At 45.6% G+C, this 26,334-nt stretch overlaps 1 protein-coding gene across 1 annotated transcript; it reads left to right on the top strand.

Annotated features, from left to right (window-relative positions):
• Nucleotides 1-10,558: 10,558 nt before the first annotated feature.
• Nucleotides 10,559-19,601, top strand: DEFB1 (defensin beta 1). Its single transcript, XM_003805347.5, has 2 exons — nucleotides 10,559-11,373; nucleotides 18,332-19,601. The coding sequence occupies exons 1-2, from the start codon at nucleotides 11,313-11,315 to the stop codon at nucleotides 18,475-18,477; spliced, it is 207 nt and encodes a 68-aa protein (XP_003805395.1). The 5' UTR covers nucleotides 10,559-11,312; the 3' UTR covers nucleotides 18,478-19,601.
• Nucleotides 19,602-26,334: the final 6,733 nt, after the last annotated feature.

Below are 26,334 nucleotides of genomic sequence, written 5' to 3'. Positions count from 1 at the left end.
AAGTCCTGGCCTGTGGAAGAAATGGCTATGGCTAGGAAGTGGGCTAAGGTGTCGAGCGCAGCCTTGTTGGTACTGGCAGAACTCTAAGTCCCAGGGACTCCCAGAAACTCCCTGGAGTAGATACTGGCTACGTCCTTCCAGCTGAGATATTATGAGGCTATGATTCGGATGGGCAGTAAATGACAATTCTGGGCATAACAGGAAGAATTTGATTTCCTTGCTTGGCTCAAAGCTTCCCTGGCAGAGGTGTGCTCTCGGTCCCATCTGCCAGAGCACAGCTTGCAACTCCCTGAGGGGTATAGGTTGGTCATGACTATAAATGCTATCCTATTCCAAGTGTGTTTCTATTGCAGTGGGGAACACCATTCAACACTCGGTTCTGGAAAGAATATTAGACGCATTGCAACACATCCTAGGAGGATCGCTGGGGAGCTAGGGTGGACATTAGGACCATCCATCCACCTCTTTGCCACCTCTAAGGCTTTTTCTGTTAGCTATCACAATGGGATTTGGATGTAGAACAAAAAGAGGCTGCCAGATAAAGCTTCTTCTGAATTGTAGAATTACTACCAGCTTTGTGTTTCTTCAAAGCGTGTGTAACGTCTCCAACCCGGCTAACAAAAAGGTTGTTATGCGAATTATGAGTTATAATATCAATGTCAGTTTTTTAACATTTTGCCTTCATATTTCAGAAAGGAACTGAAATAGAAATTATCTGTAAATAGAATTTGCTTCTCAAGAAATCCTTTGAAACCCTTTGAAAGCACCAAGCACTGTGGATTCACAATGTGAGTCTGAGCTACTTGCATCACCTCTGTAAGGTACACTGACATCACACACTCATCTATCTCCACGGTGGCTCCCTTTGGAGCTGTGTAGCTCAGTAAGGCCACCATTTGGGCCAATGGCCATCACCGGACCTATCATTTTTTACTCAAAGGAGTGGACATTGTGATTATATTCAAAATAGAAGACATTGAAACATGTTTATTACACTGAGCAACTCTATCCTGCAGAACAAACAAAAAACATAATAAATCAGGTTGAATGATAAAGTGGGGAAAACATTGGTAACATGTATGAGAAACAATAGCACTGATTTCAAAGGATAAAAAAAAGCTGCAAAACAATTTTTTAAATGATCCAACAAACTGTTCAAAAATGACAAACAAAACTGACCAAGAAAATGCAATGCAAACAAGATAGCAGAGAAACAACGAGAGGCACGGATCCACCCTTCCCTAAGTCACCAGGCCCCACAGCTCCTCCTGCTCCTACCATGCTTCCTCTAAAGTGGTCCCAGAGCTACAGGTTAAGAAATATCCATCTCCCATCCTTCTTCCATTGTGATGTGCAATCATTATACTACGACCCACCATTCATGGACAACTTCTGCTCTCTGTGTCCTGTGCTCCACATTTCTATTCATTTTTCTCATCTAATAATCACAACATCTAATCTCGTCCCCTATGCAAAAGACAAGCATGTTGATGACCGCTGAGATGCCTTTTCAGTGGCTAGCCTAGGATTTGAACCCTGCCTTGTCTGGTTCTTTCTTTTGCCAGGGTCTCTCAACCTTGGCACAATTAACATTTGGGGTTCGATAATTCTTTATCATAGGAGGCCACCCTGTGCCTTGCAGGATGTTCAGCAGCATCCCTGACCTCTAGTGACCAGATGCTCATAGTGCTCCCGCCTAAGCTGCAGCAGCAAAAGTGTCTCCACACATCACCAAAGTCCCCTGAGTGGCAAAATCACCCCTGCTTGAAAACCACTGCTTTCAACTATGTTTTTAACCCAGCTGCCCTAATTTCATCCCAGATCGACAACAAGAAACCCAGTGATCCTCCCGGGCCCTTTTCAGGTGGGTGTGGAAACATAACTAAGTCATTTAAAGTAATGTATTTATTGTCGTATTTATTGTCTGTCTCTCCCCAGCCCACAGTAAAGTTGTCGAGATAAGGAACTATGTCTCTAATTCACCCTGGCACAGTGCCTGGCACGTAGTCAGTATCCAAGAAACTTCATAATTTATAAATGAATGGATAAACCCAGGCCAGAATGAATGGTAATATTGGAAACAGGTGCAAGTCTATACTTTTTTTTTGCATGTGATTGTAAATTAGTAAACCTTGTGGAGGACAAATTGGCAACATGTATTAAAATTTTAAAGATGAAACCCCTTTAATCTTTCAGCCAACAATTCCAAGCCTAAGAATTAATGCAGTAAACCCCATATTACCTACCTCAGGAAAACCCACCGGTGAGTTGCCCAAGTCAAGTTATTCATCCTCATGGTTCCCTGTGCTTTTTCTTCATAATATTTATCATCAAAATAATTAAATAGGCTCACTAGTCCTCCTCCTTTAAAGCAGGGACCAAGCATTTACAGGTTCTTAGTATATATTTGTTACATGAGTAATAATTTATATTTACTTGTAAATATATGTATATACATACATTTGGTATTATAACAGTGATAACTGCACCACTCTTATAGTAGTAAAAAAAATAGAAACAATCTAATGTCCACTTATAGGAATGTGGTTAAAAAGTATTCTACTGAGCATCTGTATATCTTCTTTGGACAAATGTCTATTTTGCCCATTTTTAAATCATGTTTGGTTGTTTGTTGTTGAGTTTTAGAAGCTCTTTATATATCTGGACATAAAAATATTGCCAGACATAAAATCTGCAAATATTTGCTCCCATTCTATGACTTGCCTTTCTATTCCATTTATAGTGTATGTTGATGCACAAAAATATTTTTTAAATTTTGATGAAGATCAATTTATCTATTTTCTCTTTTATTGTCTGTGTGTTTGGTGTCATATCCAAGAAATCATTGCCAAATCTATTATCGTGAACTTTTTCCCCTATATTTTCTTCTAAGAGTTTTGTAGTTGTAGTTTTTGTGTTTAGGTCTTTGATCCGTTTTGAGTTAATTTTTGTATATGCTGTTAGCCAAGGGTTCAACTTCATTCTTTTGCATGTGGATATCCAATTTTCCCAGCACCATTTGTTGAAAAGATTGTCTTTTCTCCCTTTCAGTGGTAGTGGCACCCTTGTTGGAAATCATTTAACCACATATGCAAAAATTTACTGTTGGGCTTTCTCTTCTATCCCACTATTTATATGTCTGTCTTTATGCCAGTACCACACTGTTTTGATTATTGTTCCTTTGCAATGAGTTTTAAAGTCAGGAAGTTTGAGTCATCCAACTTCCTTCTTTTTCAAGATTGTTTTGGCTATTTAGAGTTCCTTGGTGTTTGCTATAAATTTGAAGATGGACTTTCTATTTCTGCCAAAAAAAATCAATGAGATTTTGATACGGATTGCATTGTATCAGTAGATCACACTGGGTAATAAGTACATGAAAAGTTATACATGAGGCACAGTCAAAAACTCACATATAACTTTCAACTCCCCAAAAACTTAACTACTAATAGCCTACTGCTAACCAGAAGGCTTATCAATAAAATATTAACATACTTTTTCTATGTTATATGTCTTATATACTGTATTCTTACAATAAACTAAGCTAGAGACAAAAGTTATTAAAGAAAACATAAGAAAGACAAAATATATTTACTCTTCATTAAGTGGAAGAGGATAATCACAAAGGTCTTCATCCTCATCATCTTCACATTGAGTGGGTTGAGGAGGAGGAGTAGAGGAGAGGTTGGTCTTGCTGTCTCGGGGGGGCAGAGGTGGAAGAAAATCCATGTGTAAATGGACCTGTACAGTTCAGGCCCGAGTTGTTCAAGGATCAACTGAAAATGCATGTACTATAAAAATGGATTTGATCTAAAATACTGAAAGACATACAACTGCTAGGTGGAAAGGAAAACAAGCAAGCTGCAGATCAGTATTACAAAGTGTTTCCTTTTTACAAGCTGTAAGTATTGAAGTGTACATGAATAGATACCTTCACGTGTGTAGAAGAGAATGTCATTAGCTGAGAGAAACCCAATTGTTAGCAATCTGTTTATCCATGAGAAATAGGATTCAAGACAACTTTCCTTTTCTGCTGCTACACATCAGTATTGTTTTAACTTTTTGCAACACGTATATTATCTTTATAAATAAAATGTTATCTACAAATAATAAATATTTACTTTATTTGTAAATAAAGACAACAAAACCAACAACGGGGAAGACTATGAAGACCAGTGTTCCCAGAGCCATCAGCTCTGCTGCACTTGCTGTGTCTCTGGTGTCTGAGGTCACTCTCCTTAGCACTGGGATGTCCTGCCTGCAAAAGAGAGGATGACACTCAACCCCCTATGCTGATGGCTTGGGTCAGTTCTGGATGTACCACTCATTACCTGTACATTATTCTCTGCCAGTCTAGGTGTATGATCTAGGAAATGGGGTAATGATGACCTCATAATATGGGAAAGAATAGAAATAATCATGGTAAGAACTAGCACTAATTGAACACTTCTCATCTGTGCGCATAAATGTGTTAAACCCACGTAATCCTCTGGTGTTAGACAGTTTACCATTGCTACTAGCAGCAGGACAGGTGAGTGCCAGACCCAGCTGGCCCTGCCTCTCCACAGAGGCACAGAAGCTGAATCCATTCTGTCTGACTCAGGGGCTGGCTCAGCTCCCTTCAAACACAGCCTCTCGTGGTCCTGAGGACTAGACACATTCACAGTGGCGTTGCACCTGGCTGGGGCGGTGCTTGGTGAGGCTGTGTCCTTCGTTATCCTTCACAGTGGCATTGAGGAGCTAGCTCCAACCTACGTGGGTGGAACTGACTCTCTGAGGAGCTCCTGAATTGGGACTGAAACCAGCTCAACCCCACCATGTAAGGACTGTGTCCTGTTGACCTTGCAGGTGGAGCCCCAGGGCAGGTACTGCCCTACACAGCTTCTGTCCCACCCCAGACCCCCTCCCCTCTTCACACTCAGGTCTCACGCTCCAGAGCTGTGACAAGCACCTGACACAAACAGCTCCTGCTCTGGGCAGCTGCCAGTGGCGTGGCCTGTGAGGTCAGCAGTCAAGGACGTGCCTTTAGCAGATCATAATCAAGATCTACTGCGAGTGGCCGGGTGCAGTGGCTCACGCCTGGAATCCCAGCTTCTTGGGGGGGCTGAGGCATGAGAATTGGTTGAACCCGGGAGGCAGAGGTTGCAGTGAGTCGAGACCATGCCACTGCACTCCAGCCTAGGCGACACTGTGTGAGAGTCTGTCTTGAAAAAAAGAAGAAAAAAAAAAAAAGGCCAGGCGGGGTGGCTCACACCTGTAATCCCAGCACTTTGGGAGGCCGAGGCAGGCAGATCACGAGGTCAGGAGATCAAGACCATCCTGGCTAACATGGTGAAATCCCATCTCTATTAAAAATACAAAAAATTAGCCAGGCATAGTGGCAGTTGCCTGTAGTCCCGGCTACTCGGGAGGCTGAGGCAGAAGAATGCCCAGAACCCAGGAGGCAGAGCTTGCAGTGAGCCGAGATTGCACCAGTGCACTCCAACTTCGGTAACAGAGTGAGACTCTGTCAAAAAAACACAAACTATTGTGGGTAAGGGAATAAGGAATAGTGTTCCAAATTGTGCTCACCACTTATGGGACTTGCACAGTCTCAAACCAAAACAAAGCATCCATGTCTTAAAAATCTGAAGTTCCTCCCTGAAGAGGAAGCCCCCATAGGAGTGAGGGTAACAGGAGGTTGGGGTGCTGCTAGGAATGGAGTCCCCGGAGTTTTGTTGTCCTAGAAGAAATGAAGAGTTCACCAAGAATACAGACAACACTTGTATAAGTCTAACCAGCTGCCACAACAATGTGCCACAGGCTGGGTAAATGCAAGTTTATTTCTCATGGTTCTGGAGGCTGGAAGCTCCAGATGAAGATGAAGGCTGATTCGGTTCCCGGTGAGGGCTGCTTCTTGGTTTGTGCATCACGCCTTCTCGCCATGTCCCAGAGCTCTGATTTCTCTTCGTCTAACTATTAGGCCACCAGTCCTATGACCTAATTTAGCCTAATTACCTCCTTAAATATCCTTTTATATATTTATGCAAGCAGGGAATGTGTTCCGTCCATAGCAACACTCTTCTGTTTATTCATTTATTCCAAAACAGTGACTGATTATCTATGCCAGACCCTGGACCCTCCAGTGAGGGGAGACTGTGGAAATCCCACGCAGCCCCTCCCCTCCGTCAGCCTTCACTGATGACTGGAGGGAGAGACCAGCATGCAGAGGACACACCAGCCACTGTGATGGCGAATGAGGGCACCCCTTACACTCACTTGTCTACATAACTCAACATCTTCCCATACCGGCTCTTCCTCCCCTCACCCAGCTCAGGGCCTGACACCACACTCAGTCAAGCCAGGGCCAAAAATCCAGCTCCTTCCATCCAGGGCCAGAAATCCAGCTCCTTCCATCCAGGACCAGAAATCCAGCTCCTTCCATCTGCCAGTGGAGGGTGGTTAACTTTAGCTTCTTAATTCCCCTCAAGTTCCTGTCTCATTTCTTCCCCCTTCCCCATGTTGTGTAAGACCCTAATGGCTCCTCAGCCCCTTCCTGGGTCTTCCCAAGTCCAAGCTGACGCCCTCTCCATGCATCCTCAACACCTCCATATTAGACTAGTTCTATAATGGCAACAGGCTCATATAATTCCTCTTCCAAAGCCTCCCTATTGCCGAAGAAGAAAACCAAAGCTGCTCAATAAGACCCTCAAAAGCCTAAATGTGCACCCTCCACACACACACAAGCCTAAATGCACGCACACACCAAAGCCTAAATACACACACAAACACGCAAGCCAAAATGCACACATACACACACACACGCAAGCCTAAATGCACGTACACACACACAAGCCAAAATGCACACACACACAAATCTAAATGTACACACACAAAAGCCTAAATGGACACACACACAAACACACAAGCCAAAATGCAAACACACAAAAGCCTAAATACACGCACACACAAGCCTAAATGCACGTACACACACACACACACGCCTAAATGCACACACACAAATCTAAATGCACACACACAAACACACAATCCTAAATACAGGCAGACACACACACAAGCCTAAATGCACACATGGAAAAGCCTAAATGTGCACCACACGCACACAAAGATATGAGCCTAAATGCACACCACACATAAGCCTTCATGCACCACACACACACGCATGCATCTCCTATATAGGCCTTGGTCCCTGCTCTCCTGAGATGTCCGTGGTCCTCCCACCACACTTTCATCTACTTGGCCCCCATCTGCTCTACAACCTCATCCCAGGTGTCATTTCCTCCATTAGACTGTCATTCATCACAGGTGGGTCAGTAGCCTCATCCCTGGGCTGTCAAAGGCTTGTGCACTTTCTGCCGCCACAGCCCCCATCAGTCTCCTTAGTCAGCGCCCACCCACAAAGGCCACACTTTTGTCAATTGTGAGTGATGAAGCCAGGACTCTAGCCAGTCTCACTGCAATATTTATGTGAAAGTAGATGCTGCATTCTGCTTGTATGTGGTTTCTCCTGGGCACATGGCACGGGACCTGGCCTCCTTATGATCTCGCCTGGGCTCCCATGCCTTCCGAGCTGGCTACCGCGCCTCACTCCTGAAGAGCGCGCAGGAGTGAGCTCTGCTCTCCAGCATCACCCTGTTGATGGACGTGAGCGGAACAGGGTGATGCCCTGGACACTGGGACTAAAATGACCTTCTTCTAGCACCCTCACAGGATGCTTGAAATCCTGAAAATGTAACCTTAAAAAGCAAAGTGTTTCTTCTCAAAAGAAGACATGTATGCAGCCAAGAGACACATGAAAAAATGCTCATCATCACTGGCCATCAGAGGAATGCAAATCAAAACCACAATGAGATACCATCTCCCACCAGTTAGAATGGCGATCATTAAAAAGTCAGGAAACAACAGGTGCTGGAGAGGAGGTGGAGAAATAGGAACACTTTTACACTGTTGGTGGGACTGTAAACTAGTTCAACCATTGTGGAAGTCGGTGTGGCGATCCCTCAGGGATCTAGAACTAGAAATATCATTTGACCCAGCCATCCCATTACTGGGTATATACCCAAAGGACTATAAATCATGCTGCTATAAAGACACATGCACACGTATGTTACTGCAGCACTTTCACAATTGCAAAGACTTGGAACCAACCCAAATGTCCATCAATGATAGACTGGATTAAGAAAATGTGGCACATATACACCATGGAATACTATGCAGCCATGAAAAAGGATGAGTTCATGTCCTTTGCAGCAACATGGATGAAGCTGGAAACCACCATTCTGAGCAAACTATCACAAGGACAAAAAACCAAACACCACATGTTCTCACTCATAGGTGGGAATTGAACAATGAGAACACATGGACACAGGGTGGGTAACATCACACACCGGGGCCTGTTGTGGGGTAGGGGGAGGGGAGACAGACAGCATTAGGAGAAATACCTAATGTAAATGATGAGCTAATGGGTGCAGCAAACCAACACAGCACATGTATAAATATGTAACAAACCTGCACGTTGTGCACATGTACCCTAGAACTTCAAGTATAATAAAAAAATAAATAAAATAAATAAAAAATAAAAATAAAATTTAAAAAAAAAGTTTTTCAGGTTCAGAGCAGAAAACATCAGTCCTGAAAATCAGGATTCCAGGGTTTAGATTCCTTTCACTCCCAGGATCTACAGACACCATCGGACCTCACATGGTGCCCGGCAGCATTCTGAGATTTTTTACTTTATTATCTTGTAAACCCCCAAAATTTGAGACAGGTCTCATTTAATTTAAAAAGTTTATTTTGCCAAGGTTGAGGATGTACCTGTGACACAGCCTCAGGAAATCCTAACAACATGTGCTCCAGGTGGTCAAGGCACAGCTTGCTTTTATACATTTTAGGGAGACATGAGACATCAATCAATATATAAGAAGTACATTAGTTCTGTCCAGAAAGGCAGAGACAGCTCAAAGCAAGGCCCCCACCACTGGGGGCTTCCAGGTCACAGGTATGTGAGAGACAGACAGTTGCATTCTTTTTATTGTATTTTTGAGACGGAGTGTGGTTTTGTCACCCAGGTTGAAGTGCAGTGGTGCGATCTCGGCTCACTACAACCAATGTGTCCCGGTTTCAAGCAATTCTCCGGCCTCCGCCTCTTGAGTAGGTGGGATTACAGGTGTGTGCCACCACACCCAGCTAATTTTTGTATTTTTAGTAAGGACGGGGCTTCACCATGTTGGCCAGGCTGGTCTCGAACTCCTAACCTCAGGCGATCTGCCCGCCTCGGCCTCCCAGAGTGTTAGGATTACAGACGTGAGCCACTGCGCCCTGACCGGTTGCATTCTTTTGAATTTATTATAAGTCTTTCCAAAAAAGTTAATCGAAATACGCATGTATCTCTGGGAGCAAAAAGATGACTTGAATAGAAAAAGAGGCAGATTCGCAATAAGCAGTTCCCAGCTTGAAGGTGCCCAAGACATTTTTCTTTCACAATCTTATTGAACCCACACCCGGTGTAATAACCTGGAAGCCTCCCCAGGAGGCGGTCAGCACAGAGGCTAGGGAATGAGGCTTTCCAGGCCATTACACCAGTTTTCCATTTACCAGCTGGGTGACCTTGGGCAATTTGTTTCAATTCTCTGAACCCCAGTGTTTTTCTTCTCTAACATGAGGATTATATTGCCTGGTCAAAGAATCATAGTGTGGCTTCAATAAGACAGAAGGAAAGGGACAGAAACAGATCCGATAGAATACTGTAGCTAGCTCATTGAGGCAGTTCACAGAGGGTGTTTGGGAGGAACTTGGAAAAGGCTGAGCCATGTCTTACCCAGGAGCAGCAAGGAAAGCTGTGTTTCGGTTCTTTCTTTTCTCTTTCCACAATCTCACTGCTCCTAGGTCAGGCATGGCTCAGCCTCTTCCAAGTTTCTCCCAAACACCCTTTGTGAACTGCTTCAGTGAGCTAGCTACAGGATCCCACTGCATCTTTCTGTCTCTTTCTTTCTGTCTCTCTGAATCTATTTCTCTCTATCTCTCTCTCTCACTATTTCCATCTCTCTCTGTCTGTTTCTATCTCTCTGTTTCTCTGTGTCTCTCTACTGTCTCTCTGCATGTCTCTGTCTCTTCCTCGGTCTCTGTTTTTGTTTGTCCATCTTTCTGGATCTCTCTCTGTCTTTCTCTGGCAGGGGTGCAGTGGGAGTATACGGCAGGTTCATGTTTGGGTGCAGAACGGCATTCTGCCAGGGGTAGAGTGGCTGAGGGTCAGTCCACTCCGGGTGTCTCATGCCATGTGGCTGCAGCATGGGGTTCTCATTGGACCACCGTGACAGTGTAGGGTGGATGTCATTCCTGGAAACTGAGCCTCAAGCTGGGTTCTCCAGCAATGCCACCACCCCCCACCAACCCTGATATCCTCCGAATAAACTCTTCCCTTCCTTGGTCAGCGAGAGCCAGCGTCTGCTGCTTGCAAATAAGCCACTGAGACATCAGGAAAGCTGCTCACAGAATTACAATGAAAATCAGTAATAAATAAAATGTTTCTTAAATCTTTAGAGTCAAGGAAAACCTGAGGGATACTTGGAGAGTCGCTAACAGCGCCCCAGTCTGGCAGCTGTAGCTCTGCAGGGTGGGCCCAGGCTGGACCAGACCCTCGACCTCCAAGGGCCACACTGGGGGCTCACTTTCTGAGGAGTGCCCTTTGGAAACGTCCCAGGAACACGTCTAGTGGGAAAAGAGAAAAGTTGGTCCATCGAGGAGAGTGTTCTGCATAAGGGGAGAGATGAGAAGGTAGCCTTGGCCAGAGGAAGAAACTTCATTACAACCAGCTCTCCTTTTGCAAGGGAAGGGGGTGAAGTTTGAGTTTGTCTTGCAGGAAGACAATCAAACTAAAGAGGCCAACACCAGCTTAGAGCCGAGCGGCCCCCTGCTCAGAGCTTCCCTGTGGCTCTCCTCCATGTGATCCAGAAGGAGGGATTCCAGTGTGAACTGCCTTTTCCAGAAACCCCATCAGAACTGCCTAACCTAGAAAACCAAACAGGAGGAGCTGGCCCCAGGGCTCCAGGCTGAAAGCTAAATCCAGCGGCAGCCAGATGGAGACAATGTGCCATGTGACTGCTGACTGCTCAGGGCAAATGACACCAGGGGTTAGCGATTAGAAGTTCACCCTTGACTGTGGCACCTCCCTTCAGTTCCGTCGACGAGGTTGTGCAATCCACCAGTCTTATAAATACAGTGACGCTCCAGCCTCTGGAAGCCTCTGTCAGCTCAGCCTCCAAAGGAGCCAGCCTCTCCCCAGTTCCTGAAATCCTGGGTGTTGCCTGCCAGTCGCCATGAGAACTTCCTACCTTCTGCTGTTTACTCTCTGCTTACTTTTGTCTGAGATGGCCTCAGGTAAGCTCTGGTACCTGCTAGAGTTTCCCATCCCCAGGGCTGGGGACACTGGGGCTGATGTGAGTCTCGGATGGCTGCCTCCGTGTCCCAGGGGACAAGGAACAAGCAGCAGGAAAGCATCCCGTGGTTGAGTGGCCTGCAGTTGGCAGAAGGCAGCAGGCAAGCCCTGCCAAGCCTTCAGGGTCTGTGAGCCGCCAAGGAGTGAGCCTGGCAGGGTCATGGTGCTTGTCACAGGCAGCTGCCTGCATCCTTGTCCTGGACATGTAGACAGTATCCTATGTGGATGAGATTGCTGCTTCCCCTGCAAGACGACTCCCCACACAGAGAGGCCAGCTTCCTATGCAGAGAGAGGGGCCGGCCCCATCCTCAGCCCAGGTCACTGGGTGCAGCCTCCTGGGGTGCCCTGGTACAGGTGAGGTGCTGCCGCCCCACCCATCAGGCCAGCTCAGCCGGTGCCTTGGACTCACCTCGTGTGCAGGCAGGCAGTCCTCTCCCTCTCCTGAGAAATGCATCCACATTCTCCAGGTTAGCGGTCTCCCCAGTCAATAGGAGGGGGCTTCCTGTGAGCCAGGTGTATGTCAGCTTCTCTGGGCCAAAGCCCAAAGCAGCCATGACCCTGACATGATGGTGGGACGTGCAGGAGGAATCGGGAACATGTTTTATCCCAGCCATATCCTTGTTCACACGAGTCACGTGGTGCTAAGCCTTGGTTTATTCATCTGCAGAATGAGGTGCTGGGACGGATGATCCTGAAAGCAAGCACTCCAGTTCAGAAAGTCTCTGTAAGATCCTATTGTAAGTTTCTCTAGGCCATCACTGTATTCAGCAGATAGGCTTAATTTATTCCAATTATGCCTCAGTTTTTCCATCTGAAAGCTGAGTACAAAAGCATTCTAAATGCAGAACTTTTCATGCTGCCAGTTGCTACAATGGATTTTGTTTTTTTGTTTTTTTTTTTTGGTTTTTGGTTTTTGGTTTTTGGTTTTGGTTTTTGCTTTGTTTTTTTTTTTTTTTGAGACAGGGTCTCACTCTGTCACCCAGGCTGAAGTGCAGTGGTGTGATCTCGCCTCACTGCAGCCTCTGCCTCCTGAGCTCAGGCCATCCTCCCACCTCAGCCTCCCAAGAAACTGTGACTACAGGCATGCACCACCACACCTGGCTAATTTTTTTATTTTTATTTTTTGGTAGAGATAAGGTCTTACTGTGTTGCCCAGGCTGGTCTCAAACTCCTGGGCACAAGCAACCCTCCTACTTCAGACTCCCAAAGTTCTGGGATTATAGGCATGAGCCACTCCACTCAGCCTACCGTGTTTTTTTGTTTTGTTTTATTTTGTTTTTTTGAGATGGAGTCTTGCTCTGTCACCCAGGCTGGAGTACAACAGCACAATCTCAGCTCACTGCAACCTCCACCTCCTGGGTTCAAGCAATTCTCCTGCCTCAGCCTCCTGAGTTAGCTGGGATTACAGGTGCGTGCCACCAAGCCTGGCTAATTTTTGTATTTTTTAGTACAGACGGGATTTCACCATGCTGGTCATGCTGGTCTTGAACTCCTGACCTCATGGTCCGCCTGCCTCCGCCTCCCAAAGTGCTGGGATTACAGCCACAAGCCACCACGCCCGGCCCATGTTTTTTTAAGGGAATAGAAAATATTACTTCATGCCATGTAGTAAAAGTAGATGCTGTTTAATTACACCCATATTTCAGTTTGGGGTGTGTGCATATGTTTTTACTGAGTAGCAGTGAGAAATTTCTTTCTTATGGTGGTTCAGTCCAAACTCAAAAGGGCTTGAAAGGCACTTTATTAACATAAAGAATTTTTGTTTTCAGTCTATTATATTTAAATTGAATTATGAGAAGCTATTCTTGAGCCTTCCCAGTCACAAGTCCCTCCTACCCCCAAGAATAATCACTCACTTGACTTTTATGGTGATACTTTTCATATTCTTTACACTTTTGCCACACTAATATTCAGGTTGAATAGTACAGCTTGGTTTGTGCACACATTTCTATTGGCCCGTAGGTGCCCTTATGCCTCTATTTCTACATGCTGAAAAGTTGCATCACCGGATCATAGGCTATGCATATATTCAATTGTATTGGACAATGCCAAACTGTTTTCCGAAATTGTTTACACCAATTTGCACTCCCACAAGCAGTGAATAAGAGTTCCTCTTGCTCTGTATCCTTGCCAACATTTGATAACATCAATTATTTTTAAATTTTAACCACCTGCTGAGTGTAGCAATAGCTCACTGGAGTTTTAATTTGCATTTCCCTGATAAATAATAAGTTGGGCCCTTTTATATATAGTTACAGGCAACTGGGTTCTTTTTTGTAAAATACCTGTTGGTCTTTTGCCCATGTTTTCTTTTGGATTATCTGTCTTTTTTTATTGGTTTGTAGTTCTTTATGTATTTTCTATGCAAGCCTTTTGACAATTATATACATCACAAATATCTTCTCTTGCTTTGTGTTTTGATTTTTCACTCTCTTAATGGAAACTTTCCTAGAAAAGAGGCTTTTATCATGATTTCAATGTAGTCGAATGTGTCCCACCTTTTTCCCTAAGGTTACTGCACTTTGTATCTTGTTTAAGAAGACTTTCTTTACATCAAAGACATGAAGATAGTCCCCAATATTGTCTTCTAAAAGCTTATCCTTTTTCTTTTTACATTTAGGCTTATAATCCATCTGGCAATGGGTTGTGTGTGTGTGTGTGTGTGTCTGTGTGTGTGTGTGTCTTCGGTATGAAGTAACGGTCAAGTTATTTTTTTTCCCCAATATGAATATCTGATTGTCCAGAACCAACTTTTTTTTTTGAGACTGAGTCTCGCTCTGTCACCCAGGCTGTAGTGCGGTGGCACAATCTTGGCTAACCGCAACCTCTCCCTCCCAGGTTCAAGGGATTCTCCTGCCTCAGCCTCCCGAGTGGCTGGGATTACAGGCGCCTGTCACCACACCTGGCTAATTTTTGTATTTTTAGTAGAGATCAGGATTCACCATGTTGGCCAGGCTGGTCTCAAATACCTGACCTCAAGTTATCTGCCTGCCTCTACCTCACAAAGTGCTGGGATTACAGACATGAGCCACCATGCCCAGCCCAGAACCAACTGTTGATAAGACTATTTTTCCCCACCGTTCTGCTGAGCCACTACTATTCTACATCAATTCTCCATGTATGCATGAGCCTCTTTCTACACTCTATCTTATTCCATTTGGACATTTTTCTGTCCTTGTGCCATCAGCACATTGCCTTAATTACAGTGGCTCTATACTTAGTCTTGAAATACAGTAAAGCAAGACCTCTCACCTTTTTTCCAAATGTGTCTTGGCTATTCTCGGCCCTTTGAATTTCCAAATAAAATTTAGAATCACTTTGTCAAATTAGAACCTCTGGGGATTCTCATGGTATTTGGTTGAAGCAGAAGATTAATTTTTTTAAAAAAGAAATCTTCAAATGTTTTAACAGAGCATTTCCACTCATTTAGGTCTTCTTTATTTCAAAATGTTTCATGCCTTCATAATAACTTTTTTTATGTTAGTAGGATGTGATGTTCCTGCTTTTGTTTCTGTCTTTCTCTCAAATCTTGACCTAGTAATTCTTTACTGTTGGTTCTCTAATACCTACAAACTGCACATGTGCGTGTGTGTGTGTGTGTGTGTGTATGTCAGATATTCTAGCTGTTCTTTTTGGGCTGCCTGGTCCACAATTATTGGAAAACAAAAATCTCCAGACGCATTTAGATTACACAAACATCCTTAAAAAGCACGTAAGAGAAACAGACACACGCACAGCAATATCTAACACAAGAGGGAAGGCAAATGTCATGAAAATGGTAAAGACAAGTGCTTTTAAAAGGCCCCTAGACTGAAAGCAGCATAGACTGCTCCAACAGGAAGGAACCTCAATATTCCAGACCAAAGGTTGTAAAAGTATGGCCTCTGGACCAGAAGCTTCAGTGTCACCTAGGAGCTTGTTTTAAAATGCAAATTATCAGCCCCAACCCAGACCCACTCAGATGCTGAGGATTGGAATATGATCTTGTCACCCAGGTAATGAGCATAGTACCCCACAGTTAGTTTTCCACACTCCCCTGCCTCCTTTCCCCTCTAGTAGCCCCCAGTGTCTCAGTGTTTAGCCCCCACTTATAACTGAGAACATGTGGTATTTGACTTTCTTTTCCTGTGTTAATTTGCTTAGGATATTGGCCTCCAGCTGCATCTGTGTTGCTGCAAAGGACACACTTTCATTCTTTTTTATGGCTGCGTAGTCTCCTCCGTTTTAAATTTGAGAAGCTGCTGCCTAGAGAGGTTGAGTGGTTTGCAAAAGATCACACAGTAGATTAGTTGTGGAACACAGAATGTAACCAAAGCACCCTCTCACTAACTTTGCTGCAATTCCTTTTGTGTCCCATAATGTACTAGATCCTGGAAGGTAATGCCAGAAATTAGTTCTGGTTATGCACCGTGACACCACAGTCAACCAGCGGTGTGGTGAAGTGGAATGAGAACTGAAGTGAGATCAGGAGGCATCCATTCTGGTCTGGGGTTGGTCTTTGACCAGCTACATGCTCTGAGGACATCACTGGACCTTGTTCCTTCATCTGGGGAGAGGATCACAGAAAGGTTGAATTAATTGAGTTCCGAAGTCTACCTTGGCTCTAAAAAGCTACATCCATATTAAATTTGGGCCTCCTCTGCTTACTCAGCATATATATACCCAACCATTTGATTACTGAGAAGAACAATCAAGAACAAAGATGTATAAACCTTCTCGATTTCAAAGTGCTTTCAAATTTATATGCTCAGTTGATCTCTCTAATAACAGATAATCACTTGGAGAGTTTCCATCTTTTGCAGCGTGGGTTGGAGTAGGCATCCTCTAAGTATCTTTCCAGCACTGGGAGCCTCCAGTGCAGGGAGACTAAAGCAGAAAGTGGAGACTTTGGCAGAGTCTAGCTGGTCATGATCTTACTTGAGGTCAACATTATGGCGAGATTATTAAAACATAGTACAATCTCAGACAGCCTCATTAGGAATCAGTCAGAGAAAAAGAATATAAGCTGGCAATCAAGAGACTGTGTTTTGTATGAACAAATGAGTGGCCTTGGCCCAAGATGCTTCCCTGAGTACTGGGATGGGAGAACCAGAGTGCCTCTCAATTCCCTTCCATCTCCACAGCAACACAAAAAAACTCTTCTTTTCTCATTCTCCTCAATGCCTGGTTTCCGGGCCCTTCCCAAACCTCTTCATTCTCCCGTGGATGTGTTTAAGTTGGCCAATAGACTTCCCAACGTTTGAAGCCTGGTATCAATACAGAGTCCCTTCTATTGAAATGAAGTTCAATAAAACGTTCTGCAGTGGTAAAAAGATTCTATATCTGCTGTTCGATGAATGCAGCACCCACTAGCCACATAGGGCTCGTGAGCACTTGCAATGTGGCTAGGGTGATTTCAATTAACCTAAAAGAGAACAGCCACAGGGAGCATGTGGCTGCCATATTGGATGGTGCTGCTTTGAGAACAAAATGAGAGAAATGAAGCCTCTACTTACCTTGGTTGGCGGAACACATTGAAGGGACTCTGTATTGATACCAGGCTTCAAACTTTGGGAAGTGTATTGGCCAACTTAAACACATCCACAGAAGAATGAAGAGGTTTGGGAAGGGACCAGAAACCAGGCATTGAGGACAATGAGAAGAGTTTTTCAAAAGTGGAATTACTGCAAAAAGTGGAAAAATAGCCTTTGGATGGAAGTTACTGATGAGACAATTTCCATCGGTGTGAAAGCCATCTTTCCAACAGAGATCTGCAACATGAGAATGTACTGTCTCCTAGGGTGGCGATGGCCTCTTGTATTAGTCCGCTCAGGCTACCAGATTTATCGTTTAAACTGCCCATAAACAGACCAGGCAGTTTAAACAACAGAAATGTATTTCCTCGCAGTCCTGGAAGCAGGAAGTCTGCGATCAAGGTGGAAGCAGGGTTGGCTTCTTCTCAGGTGTCTGTCCTTGGCTGGTAGATGACCGTCGCCTCCCTGGGTCCTCACATGGTCTTTCCTCTGTGTGTGTCTGTCCCAATCTCTTCTTATAAGGATGCAAGACTTATGGATCAGAGCACACCCCAATGACCGTGTTTAACTTGAATCACCTCTTTAAAGTTTCTCTCTCCAAATACAATCACTTTCTGAGGCACTGTTAGGGCTTCGACACAGGAATTCTTTTCCTAGGGGATTCAGTTCAGTCCAAAACGCCTACCAGTGGAGACTTGCAACATGGCGGCCTGCTGGTCCCTCGCCAGGAATATCACAGGCGACTGTTCCCTGTTGCATGGAATAGAAGGCTATTCCAGAGTACTGTCTCTATTTATGAGATCTGGGATACTGGGAGAAGGGCAAAATAAAGTCCAAGTAGAAAAAAAAACTATGAAAGTTTTAGAGAGTAACCATAATTTCAGCCTGATGTGAAACGATCCTAGATTTCAGCTGAAATAGTCATGTGGGAAGTGAGGGGGCTGGGATTCAAGGCAGAGGGAACAGCGTAACTGAAGGCATGGAAGGAGGGAAGTGTAGGCTGTGTTTGAAGAGTGGCAGCTGCTTCCACATTTCTAAAACACAGGATGTGATTTTGGGGTGTGTTGAGACAAGGCAGAAAACTTGTTTGGAAAAATAACTTGAATTCCCTGCACATTTAAAATCTCTCAGCAGAAGAAAACCCCACTCAGAACCCCACTGTTCATTCCTTGGCTTGTATTTGGCCACAGCTGGCATAGCCCCAGACTGAGTAAGCTCTTCAGACACCTCATTTCATGAGTAGCCCCAAAGATCAATCATGGGCAAATTTCTTGGAAGAGAAGACTCTGTGGTGTTTTGCAGTTATTTGTTCTGCTTTCGCGAGATGTTCTCAAATCGTTGCAGCTACAAGCCATGAGTCTGAAGTGTTTGTGTTCCCTCCTTACAGGTGGTAACTTTCTCACAGGCCTTGGCCACAGATCTGATCATTACAACTGCGTCAGCAGTGGAGGGCAATGTCTCTATTCTGCCTGCCCGATCTTTACCAAAATTCAAGGCACCTGTTACGGAGGGAAGGCCAAGTGCTGCAAGTGAGCTGGGAGTGACCAGAAGAAATGACGCAGAAGTGAAATGAACTTTTTATAAGCATTCTTTTAATAAAGGAAAATTGCTTTTGAAGTATACCTCCTTTGGGCCAAAATGAATCTTGTGTCTCAATTGGAAGAGGTAAAGAAGTAGGGGGTTAGGGTGCATGGGTTGGAATGTGAGACAGGTCAAACCACAAAGCCTGCCTGGAAAAGGGGAGTGATGTCCTAGGCTTCAGTGATGTCACCTCCACTTTGTTTGATCCACAAACCAACACGTGACTGATTCTTTTTTGTTTTTGTTTTTGTTTTTTTGAGATGGTGTTTCACTCTTGTCGCCCAGGCTGAAGTGCAGTGGCACAATCTCAGCTCACTGCAACCTCTGCCTCCCAAGCCCAAGCAGTTCTCCTGCCTCAGCCTCCCGACTAGCTCGGATTACAGGTGCCCGCCACCATACCCGGCTAATTTTTGGGGTTTGTTTTTGTTTTTGTTGTTAGTAGAGACAGGGTTTCACCATGTTGACCAGGCTGGTCTCGAACTCCTGACCACAGGTGATCCACCCGCCTTGGCCTCCCAAAATGCCAAAGTGCTGGGATTAGAGGCATGAGCCACCACGCCGGCCCCAACACATGACTGATTCTCAGTGTCCACATAATTCAGAGGTCTCAGCAGTCTGCTCAGTGAAATAGTCCTTTGGCAGAACCCAGAACTTCCATTTTTTCTCCTTTCTGGTCTTAGGGCAGTGTGTTGGTTCACTTTAGCATTTGAGAATCTCCAGGACTACTTGGAGAAATGGCAGCCTCCAAGTCTGGAACATAAGATGTACAAGACAAGCCTGAGTTATTTTGTTGTGCTAGAAATAAGACATGTCAAAGACTGAAGGGTCGCACCAAAAGAACACCAGCTCCAAATCAAAGGGGAGCCCAATGGCCACAGATGAGACATTTTTCCTAACTGCAGTAACTAATGATAACAATTGATTGACGCACACAAATATATAAACATCCATGAGTTCATGATGACAATTAAATAGTTTCATTTATAATCAGAGCTTGTTACAGCACCAACTTATCACTCCAGAAATTTATTCTGCATTTTCAGTACAAACTGCGTTTTAGGGTGAACAATAGTTAAGGAAATGCCTTCTTTATAGAATTTCCCCAACTAATAAATGAAAAAGGGATGATAGAATAATAAAATCACCATATTGCAACACTGAATGAAATTATAGGTCTAAAGCAATCATCAATGGACTGTTTTAGAACCATTTGGTGAAAAGCTTGGTAGGGAATTTGATAAGCGAGGGTTAAGGGTGCACTCGATCATCAGTCTTACCCTCCCTAAAACTGAGACAACCAGACATTAATGGATTTCCTGTTGTGATGTAATAAGAATTACACAGCACCACCCACGAACTATTCTTGCCCAAAGAAATGGAACCTGAAACTAATTGAGTTTCTAGATCTAACTACTAGTTTACGGAAAATACAGGACTTTTGGAAACAAGCGAAACAACAGCACAGGAAGCAGTGGGTCAAATCCAGAGTGTGAGACATTCTACAGGAAAAATAACCTTGTTTCTCCAAGAAACCAATGCCATGATGAAAAAGAAGGAGCACGACTGTTGAAAAAGAGAGAAAGGAGACAAAACAGCCAGCAGGTGGCCTTGTGTGGCCCCTATATTGAACAGCCTTCCTGGCCAGGTGTGGTGGCTCACACCTGTAATCCCAGCACTTTGGGAGGCCAAGGAGGGTGGATCACCTGAGGTCAGGAGTTCGAGACCAGCCTGGTCAACATGGTGAAACCTCATCTTTACTGGAAAAAAAAAAAAAAAAGTCGGGCCTGGTGGCGGGCGCCTGTAATCCCAGCTACTTGGGAGGCTGAGGCAGGAGAATTGTGTGAGCCTGGGTGGCAGAGGTTGCAGTGAGCTATGATTGTGCCAGTGCACTCCAGCCTGGGCAACAGAGCAAGACTCTGTCACAAAAAAAAAAAAAAAAAGTCTTCCTGTATCAATGGACCCTGATTACACTTTTATTAGTGGCCAGGAGGAGTTTAAACCACAGATGTACCACCAGTGGTTGCCCTATGGGATTAGATGGCGATGTCAGTGGCTCAGCACATGGGTCGTCAAATATTTCCAAGGGGCCAGATAATAAATATTTTCAATTCTGTGAGTCATATCCCATCTGTTGCAAGTACTCAACTCTGTCACTGCAGAGTGAAAGAATCCTTGCCTGACACATAAGTAAATGGGAGTGGCTGTGCTTCGATAAAACTGTTCAAAAGAACAGGCAGCAAGCCAGATGTGGTCAAAGGTCATCGTTTTCCAACCTCTGGTTTAGGGGATAGACCTGATTCTGTCCATTGTTTAGAAGGAGAGCTTCCATGAAAATGGATATTTCCAGTTAACTCCCAATATGCATACACTTGTTCATGGCTGCTTTCTTCTGAAAATGCATGAACTATCCAAAATATTGAAAAATAATAGTTTTTAAAATCACAATAATAAAAAGACTTGGGAGAAATAGTTATTCCCCTGCCTTTATCTCTTCTGTTAGATCACGGACTGATGGTAATTTATGAACAAAAGCCACTTGAGGCTTTTTTATTATTAGTCCCAAATCTTGGAAGACAACAGGTTTTTAAAAGAAATTTAGTGAGCTGTCATGTGGGTGACCCTTTGTTCTGTTCTGGACAGGCATGAAAGCTGATTCACTAACTTCTTATACCATTCACATTTTTGATCAAGGTTGTTTTATGCCACGAAAGCCTGAGAACCCACAAATATCAGCAGAAAAATACACTCTTGTCACAATCAGTCAAAATACAAAACAGTGCTATAACAAAAATTGCTCAAAACACTACTCTTCCAATCAAATCTACTATTGGCCTGTTTTTCCCGGTATACTTCTCCAATCTGAGTCGGCACATAAATTTTTTTTTTCATCATTGCACTCATTGGGTATATGGCATTTTGATTCCTGCTGTTTCTGTACACACAGTGCCCTGGTGGCTTCATCTCATCCACCGTGGTCCTCTTTAAGGACTGCACCATGCTGGGCCCAGCCTATTCACCAAGGGGGCAGCCTGGAGTTCTCTCTTCTCTCTTAGTTGCATCCATCTGGCTTTAGATTAAGGAGCTGCAGAACTCCCCCTCCTAAGGGAAAAAGGGGGTGCTTTAAGATCCATGGAGGGGTGTTTTTGAATGGCCTTAGGAGATGCTGTGCACAGAAGACACAGCCTCAGGAAAGGCTGCTGGGTTCTTCACATCCTTAAGGAACAGAAAGGGAAAAGTTTCCATTTAGAGCAGTCCTTGCCCAGAACATGTCAAACCTGAATGCTGAGATTCAACCCAATTTCTTCCAACCAGCCCAGACTGAACGGTGACTCAGAACTCAGAGTGACTCCGACAGTGCCTCATTCACCTAAAGGAAGACTCCTTTCTGAAAAATGAACAGTGTAGAATGTTTTAACCAAACGTGTGCAAACTAAAGACCCTGTTGCTGCCTAGACAGGGTGCAGCCCTCCACATTCACTGGCATAGTCTCCAAGTGCAAGCACCCGCCATTCTTTACAAGTGAAACCTGATCTTCCCCCTCCGTGAACCACACAGGGACTTAATTGGCTTGTTCCCTTCTTGACAGGCAAATACACTGGTGCCCACTGGGGATCACCCCACTGGTCATCATCCACAAGACCTGGAAGAGGAGGAGGAGACTCCCATAACAGGTTGGGTTACAGGCTCTTCTCTAGAGAAAAGCCACGCGGCTCTCGCTGGAGCTCACCCAGGTGCAGGAGGACCAGAGGTCCACCATGGGGCTGGGGACTGACCCCCCATCTCAGCCTCACCTTACCTGGTTCTTCCCTGCCTCCCTTGCTGCCCTGTTGTGGTGGGCCAGGTCTCAGTAATGTAGGCCTCCATTACAACTGTCCCAGCACTGACTGACTAGCTACATTAAACATTAAAGCTAATTGAGCCAGTGCCCTTATACAGAGGCTGGAATGTAACAAAGAGCCCACCAAAAGTTTTCTCTAGGCTTTTTGTGGGCCTTGGAGCATGACAAGATAATGAAGGGATTCTTAACAGGACCTTCAAGTTTAAACAAGTTTTATTGGGAGTCTGAATAAACTCCCCAGGCCTCCATAGACAAGTTTGTTGGGGTCTAAAGAACTCCCCAAACCTTTATGATTCATCAGGAGACAAGATAAGGGTAATCACCCCACTACCTAGACCCATTTAGATTAAGTAAACTTACTGAGGATCCAGAAGAAAGTCTTCAGGACGGAGACCTTAGTTATAGATTAAAAGAAGTTAATCACTTATGTCTTTCGATGAGTGCACACTTACATGTAGACCTATAGTTTAGAAGGTATATAAGCTCTGGAAAACTGTGTAATTTTGAGTTGGTCTGGTTATCATTTCCAGGCCTTCTTCCTGTAACTGGTTACAGAAATAAAAACTCTCTTCCTCCCCAGTTCATTGGCATCTCATTATTGGGCCACAAGAAATAGCAGCCTGACCTGCAGTTTGGTCCAGGAACACTGTGACCTGGCAGACCCATTCCTTGAAGCTTGTCCCACAGCCAGGTGACCTGGGCACACACCCAGGAAAAGCACTTTCTCCTAGACTGGCCCCAGGAAGACGCACCCACACTGGCCCCCTCCCCAGCTGGCCAGGGGTCCTGCTGTGTGTTTGATTATTATTATTTTTGTTTTTTTCTGTTTTTGTTTTTTGAGATGGAGTCTTGCTCTGTCACCAGGCTGGAGTGCAGTGGCATGATCTCGGCTCACTGCAACCTCCTTCTCCCAGGTTCAAGCAATTCTCCTGCCTCAGCCTCCCAAGCAGCTGAAATCACATGCGTCTGTCATCACGCCCAGCTAATTTTTGTATTTTTAGTAGAGACAGGGTTTCACCATGTTGGCCAGGATGGTCTCGATCTCTTGACCTTGTGATCCACCCTCCTCGGACTCCCAAAGTGCTGGGATTACAGGCATGAGTCACTGTGCCCGGCCCGTGTTTGATTACCGTAACTGACATTAGACCAGGCATGCAGAGAGGTGTCATCACTGCCCCCTCCCAGCTCCCTGGACTCATTCTACCTGTAGACACCAGACACCTACAGAGGTAAGTAAAGAGTCTTGCTTAATTGGGTTTCTGATTTTGTTTTTGTTTTAGTTTTGTCTTGCTGTTTTCTAAAAACCAGGCTCACTGATAAACACGCGGGAACTGCCGAAATGATTGCTCCTGGGCTTAGTCAAGTCTGACCTGACTGGTCTTCTTCAGACACGTCACAAAAACAGGTCTCCTGTAAGGGACTCTAAAGATAGTTTTTTCTGCTGCCTCTGCAGCCCCCCAGACAGAACCCCACTTACTCTCAGCACACAGTAAGCATCCACGCTTGGTGCCAGCGGGGCTCCCTCCCCACCCCAAGCCTGTGGGGCATTCTGTCTAAAGTCTCTGATGTCACTTTGCTGGGCGCAGTAGACTTAGTTTAGAAATACACATTGCAACTATAAATACATTCAACTATAAATACCTGGCTTTCACATACTGGCTAATACACCTGGCTAGATAAGCTCAACTCACACCTTTAACAAAGTCGCCTACCATTTGTTTAAGGCTGCAGTCACCACAGTAATCACTGTGGCTCCCTATGGAGCCCTACTGGGCAAAGCTTAACTTTCTCCTGGTGTCTCGAATCCCACAAACCTCACATCCCATTTCACCTCCTTCGCTAAGAGCTCCTCCCCTCTGGGCCTTTCCCAGGCAGCACTCCAGCTCTCACTTTCCTTCCGCTCTGGGCATGGCTCTCTGTCCGCCAACCTGTGCCTCCAAACCCGTTCTGGGCAGTTCTCCCCTGTTAATTAGTCTTACAGAGTATTCTAAAATATATGCTCCAGGCATTCCTGGACATTTCCTAGCCAGGATATTTAAATATGTATTTGCATTTGTGAAAATAAATTACATTTAAAAGCTGTTGGAACTTCCAGGACTCTTCAAGCCTTGAGAGAGGTGTGGCTATGATCTGGGTCATGGAACATGTTTTGCAATTCTGTTGCTTGGATTACAGCTTAACTCTTCCTCATTCTTCTTTTTCTGTAATGACTAGAAAACACCGGAGACCAGATCTCCGCCTTCTAATCACAGACCTTTGTTACAGATCTACCACCTCTTTAAGAGTCCTGACCGTAACTCAGCCTAGATGGCAGTGTGAAATGTTAGATATACCTTTCCAAAAGAGGCCCCCCTCAAGTAATCAGATCATTGGAACTATGCATTAAGCCTTACACAGACGTTGAAATTCTGTGAAATTCCCCTAAGCTTTGTTTATATAAAGCAATCCCAAATCTCTACACTTGGTAACACTGACTTCCATTCTTTGGAATCTGTGCTTCCCAGAGATGTCCCGTTTTCAACCTCTGCACTTGAATAAACCCTCTGGAAACTAGTTTCTGACCCTATTATGTTAAGTTGACACATTCTCCCCTTAAACCACCGAAACCTCCTGAGCATTCTCTGCTTGCACACGCACCCTGCGCCTGCTACCACCTCTCACACCTGGACCCCAGCGCAGCCCAGAGCAGCCCTGCGTCTCAGAGCACTTTGTACCCCTGGGTCTAGCAGAGTCCTATTCACAGCAGACTTTCCATGCAGACTGATAGCGACCTAACAAGGAGTGAAAAACAGACCACCCCCTGGGGGTAAATCATGCTTCTGGGTCTGCTACTTGCCTAGAGGCAGTCTTCTAGTGGCAGGAAGAACAACAGATGCAGACCCAGCCGACACACCTGCCTCACCCCGGAGGCCCTTACTGAGTCCCAACAGGGTATTATGAGGCTGATTCTAAGTGGGAAACGCGCAAAATCAAATCCAGCTGCTGCCACAAGAAGAAACTGCTGCTGCCAGGTCGGGGTACACGTAGGTCAGGGGGCCTGCTCAGAGACTTTGGAGGCCTCAGGAAGCAGCCACAGGAGGAGCCCCTCCCCGCCAGCCTCCCACGTCCCCGCCAGCCTCCCACGTCCCCGCCAGCCTTTCCACTCCCCGCCAGCCTCCTCCGTCCCCACCAGCCTCCCCACCTCCCAGCCAGCCTCCCTCCCCGCCAGCCTCCCCACCTCCCCTCCAGCTTCCCCACCTCTGCACCAGCCCCCCCACTCCCCACCAGCCTCCCCAACTCCCCACCAGCCTCCCCAACTCCCCACCAGCCTCCCCAACTCCCTCCAGCCTCTCCCACTCCCTGCCAGCCTCCCCGACTCTCTGCCAGACTGCCCCATCCCCTCCAGCCTCTCCACTCCCTGCCAGCATCCCCACCTCCACGCCAGCCTCCCCACTCCCTATCAGCCTCCCTACTCCCCGCCAGCTTTTCCACTCCCCGCCAGCCTCCCCCCTTCCACCAGCTTGCCCTACTCCCTGCCAGGCTCCCCACTCTCCGTAAGCCTCCCCTTTCCCCACCAGCTTCCCCACGTCCCTTCTAGCCTCCCCCACTCCCCACCAGCCTCCCCCACTCCTTACCAGCCTCCCTACCCACTCCCTGCCCTGTGGGCAGAGCTGAGCAGGCCCTTCCCAGATCCGCCCCACCGGAAAGCAGGTACTAAGTAGGGAACTTGGGGCTGAGAAACAATAGCTTTGTAACCAGCCCAGTGACTCTTGTAGAAACCAGGGCAGAGTGTGATTAGACATGTCCTGTCCCGGGGCAGCCATCATCCCATGGTTCACAACACATTTCACCCCAGAGCGTTCCTGCCTCCACCTGAGCCAGACCTTCTAGTGTGTTTTTCCTCACCTCCCCATGTTCTGTGAGCCCAGCTCCCCTTAGATCCCCTTCCTCCAGCTACTAGAGAATCTGTCATCCAGCGACTATGACCCAGC

This window comes from Pan paniscus, chromosome 7 (assembly GCF_029289425.2).
Source record: "Pan paniscus chromosome 7, NHGRI_mPanPan1-v2.0_pri, whole genome shotgun sequence".
NCBI lineage: Eukaryota > Metazoa > Chordata > Mammalia > Primates > Hominidae > Pan > Pan paniscus.
This window is presented reverse-complemented; position numbering and strand designations above follow the sequence as displayed.

Excerpts from the sequence above, each read along its gene's own strand:
- DEFB1 (XM_003805347.5), top strand. The coding sequence starts at position 11,313 with ATGAGAACTTCCTACCTTCTGCTGTTTACTCTCTGCTTACTTTTGTCT. Across the intron at positions 11,374-18,331 it reads TTTGTCTGAGATGGCCTCAG|GTGGTAACTTTCTCACAGGC; the intron begins GTAAGCTCTGGT and ends CCCTCCTTACAG.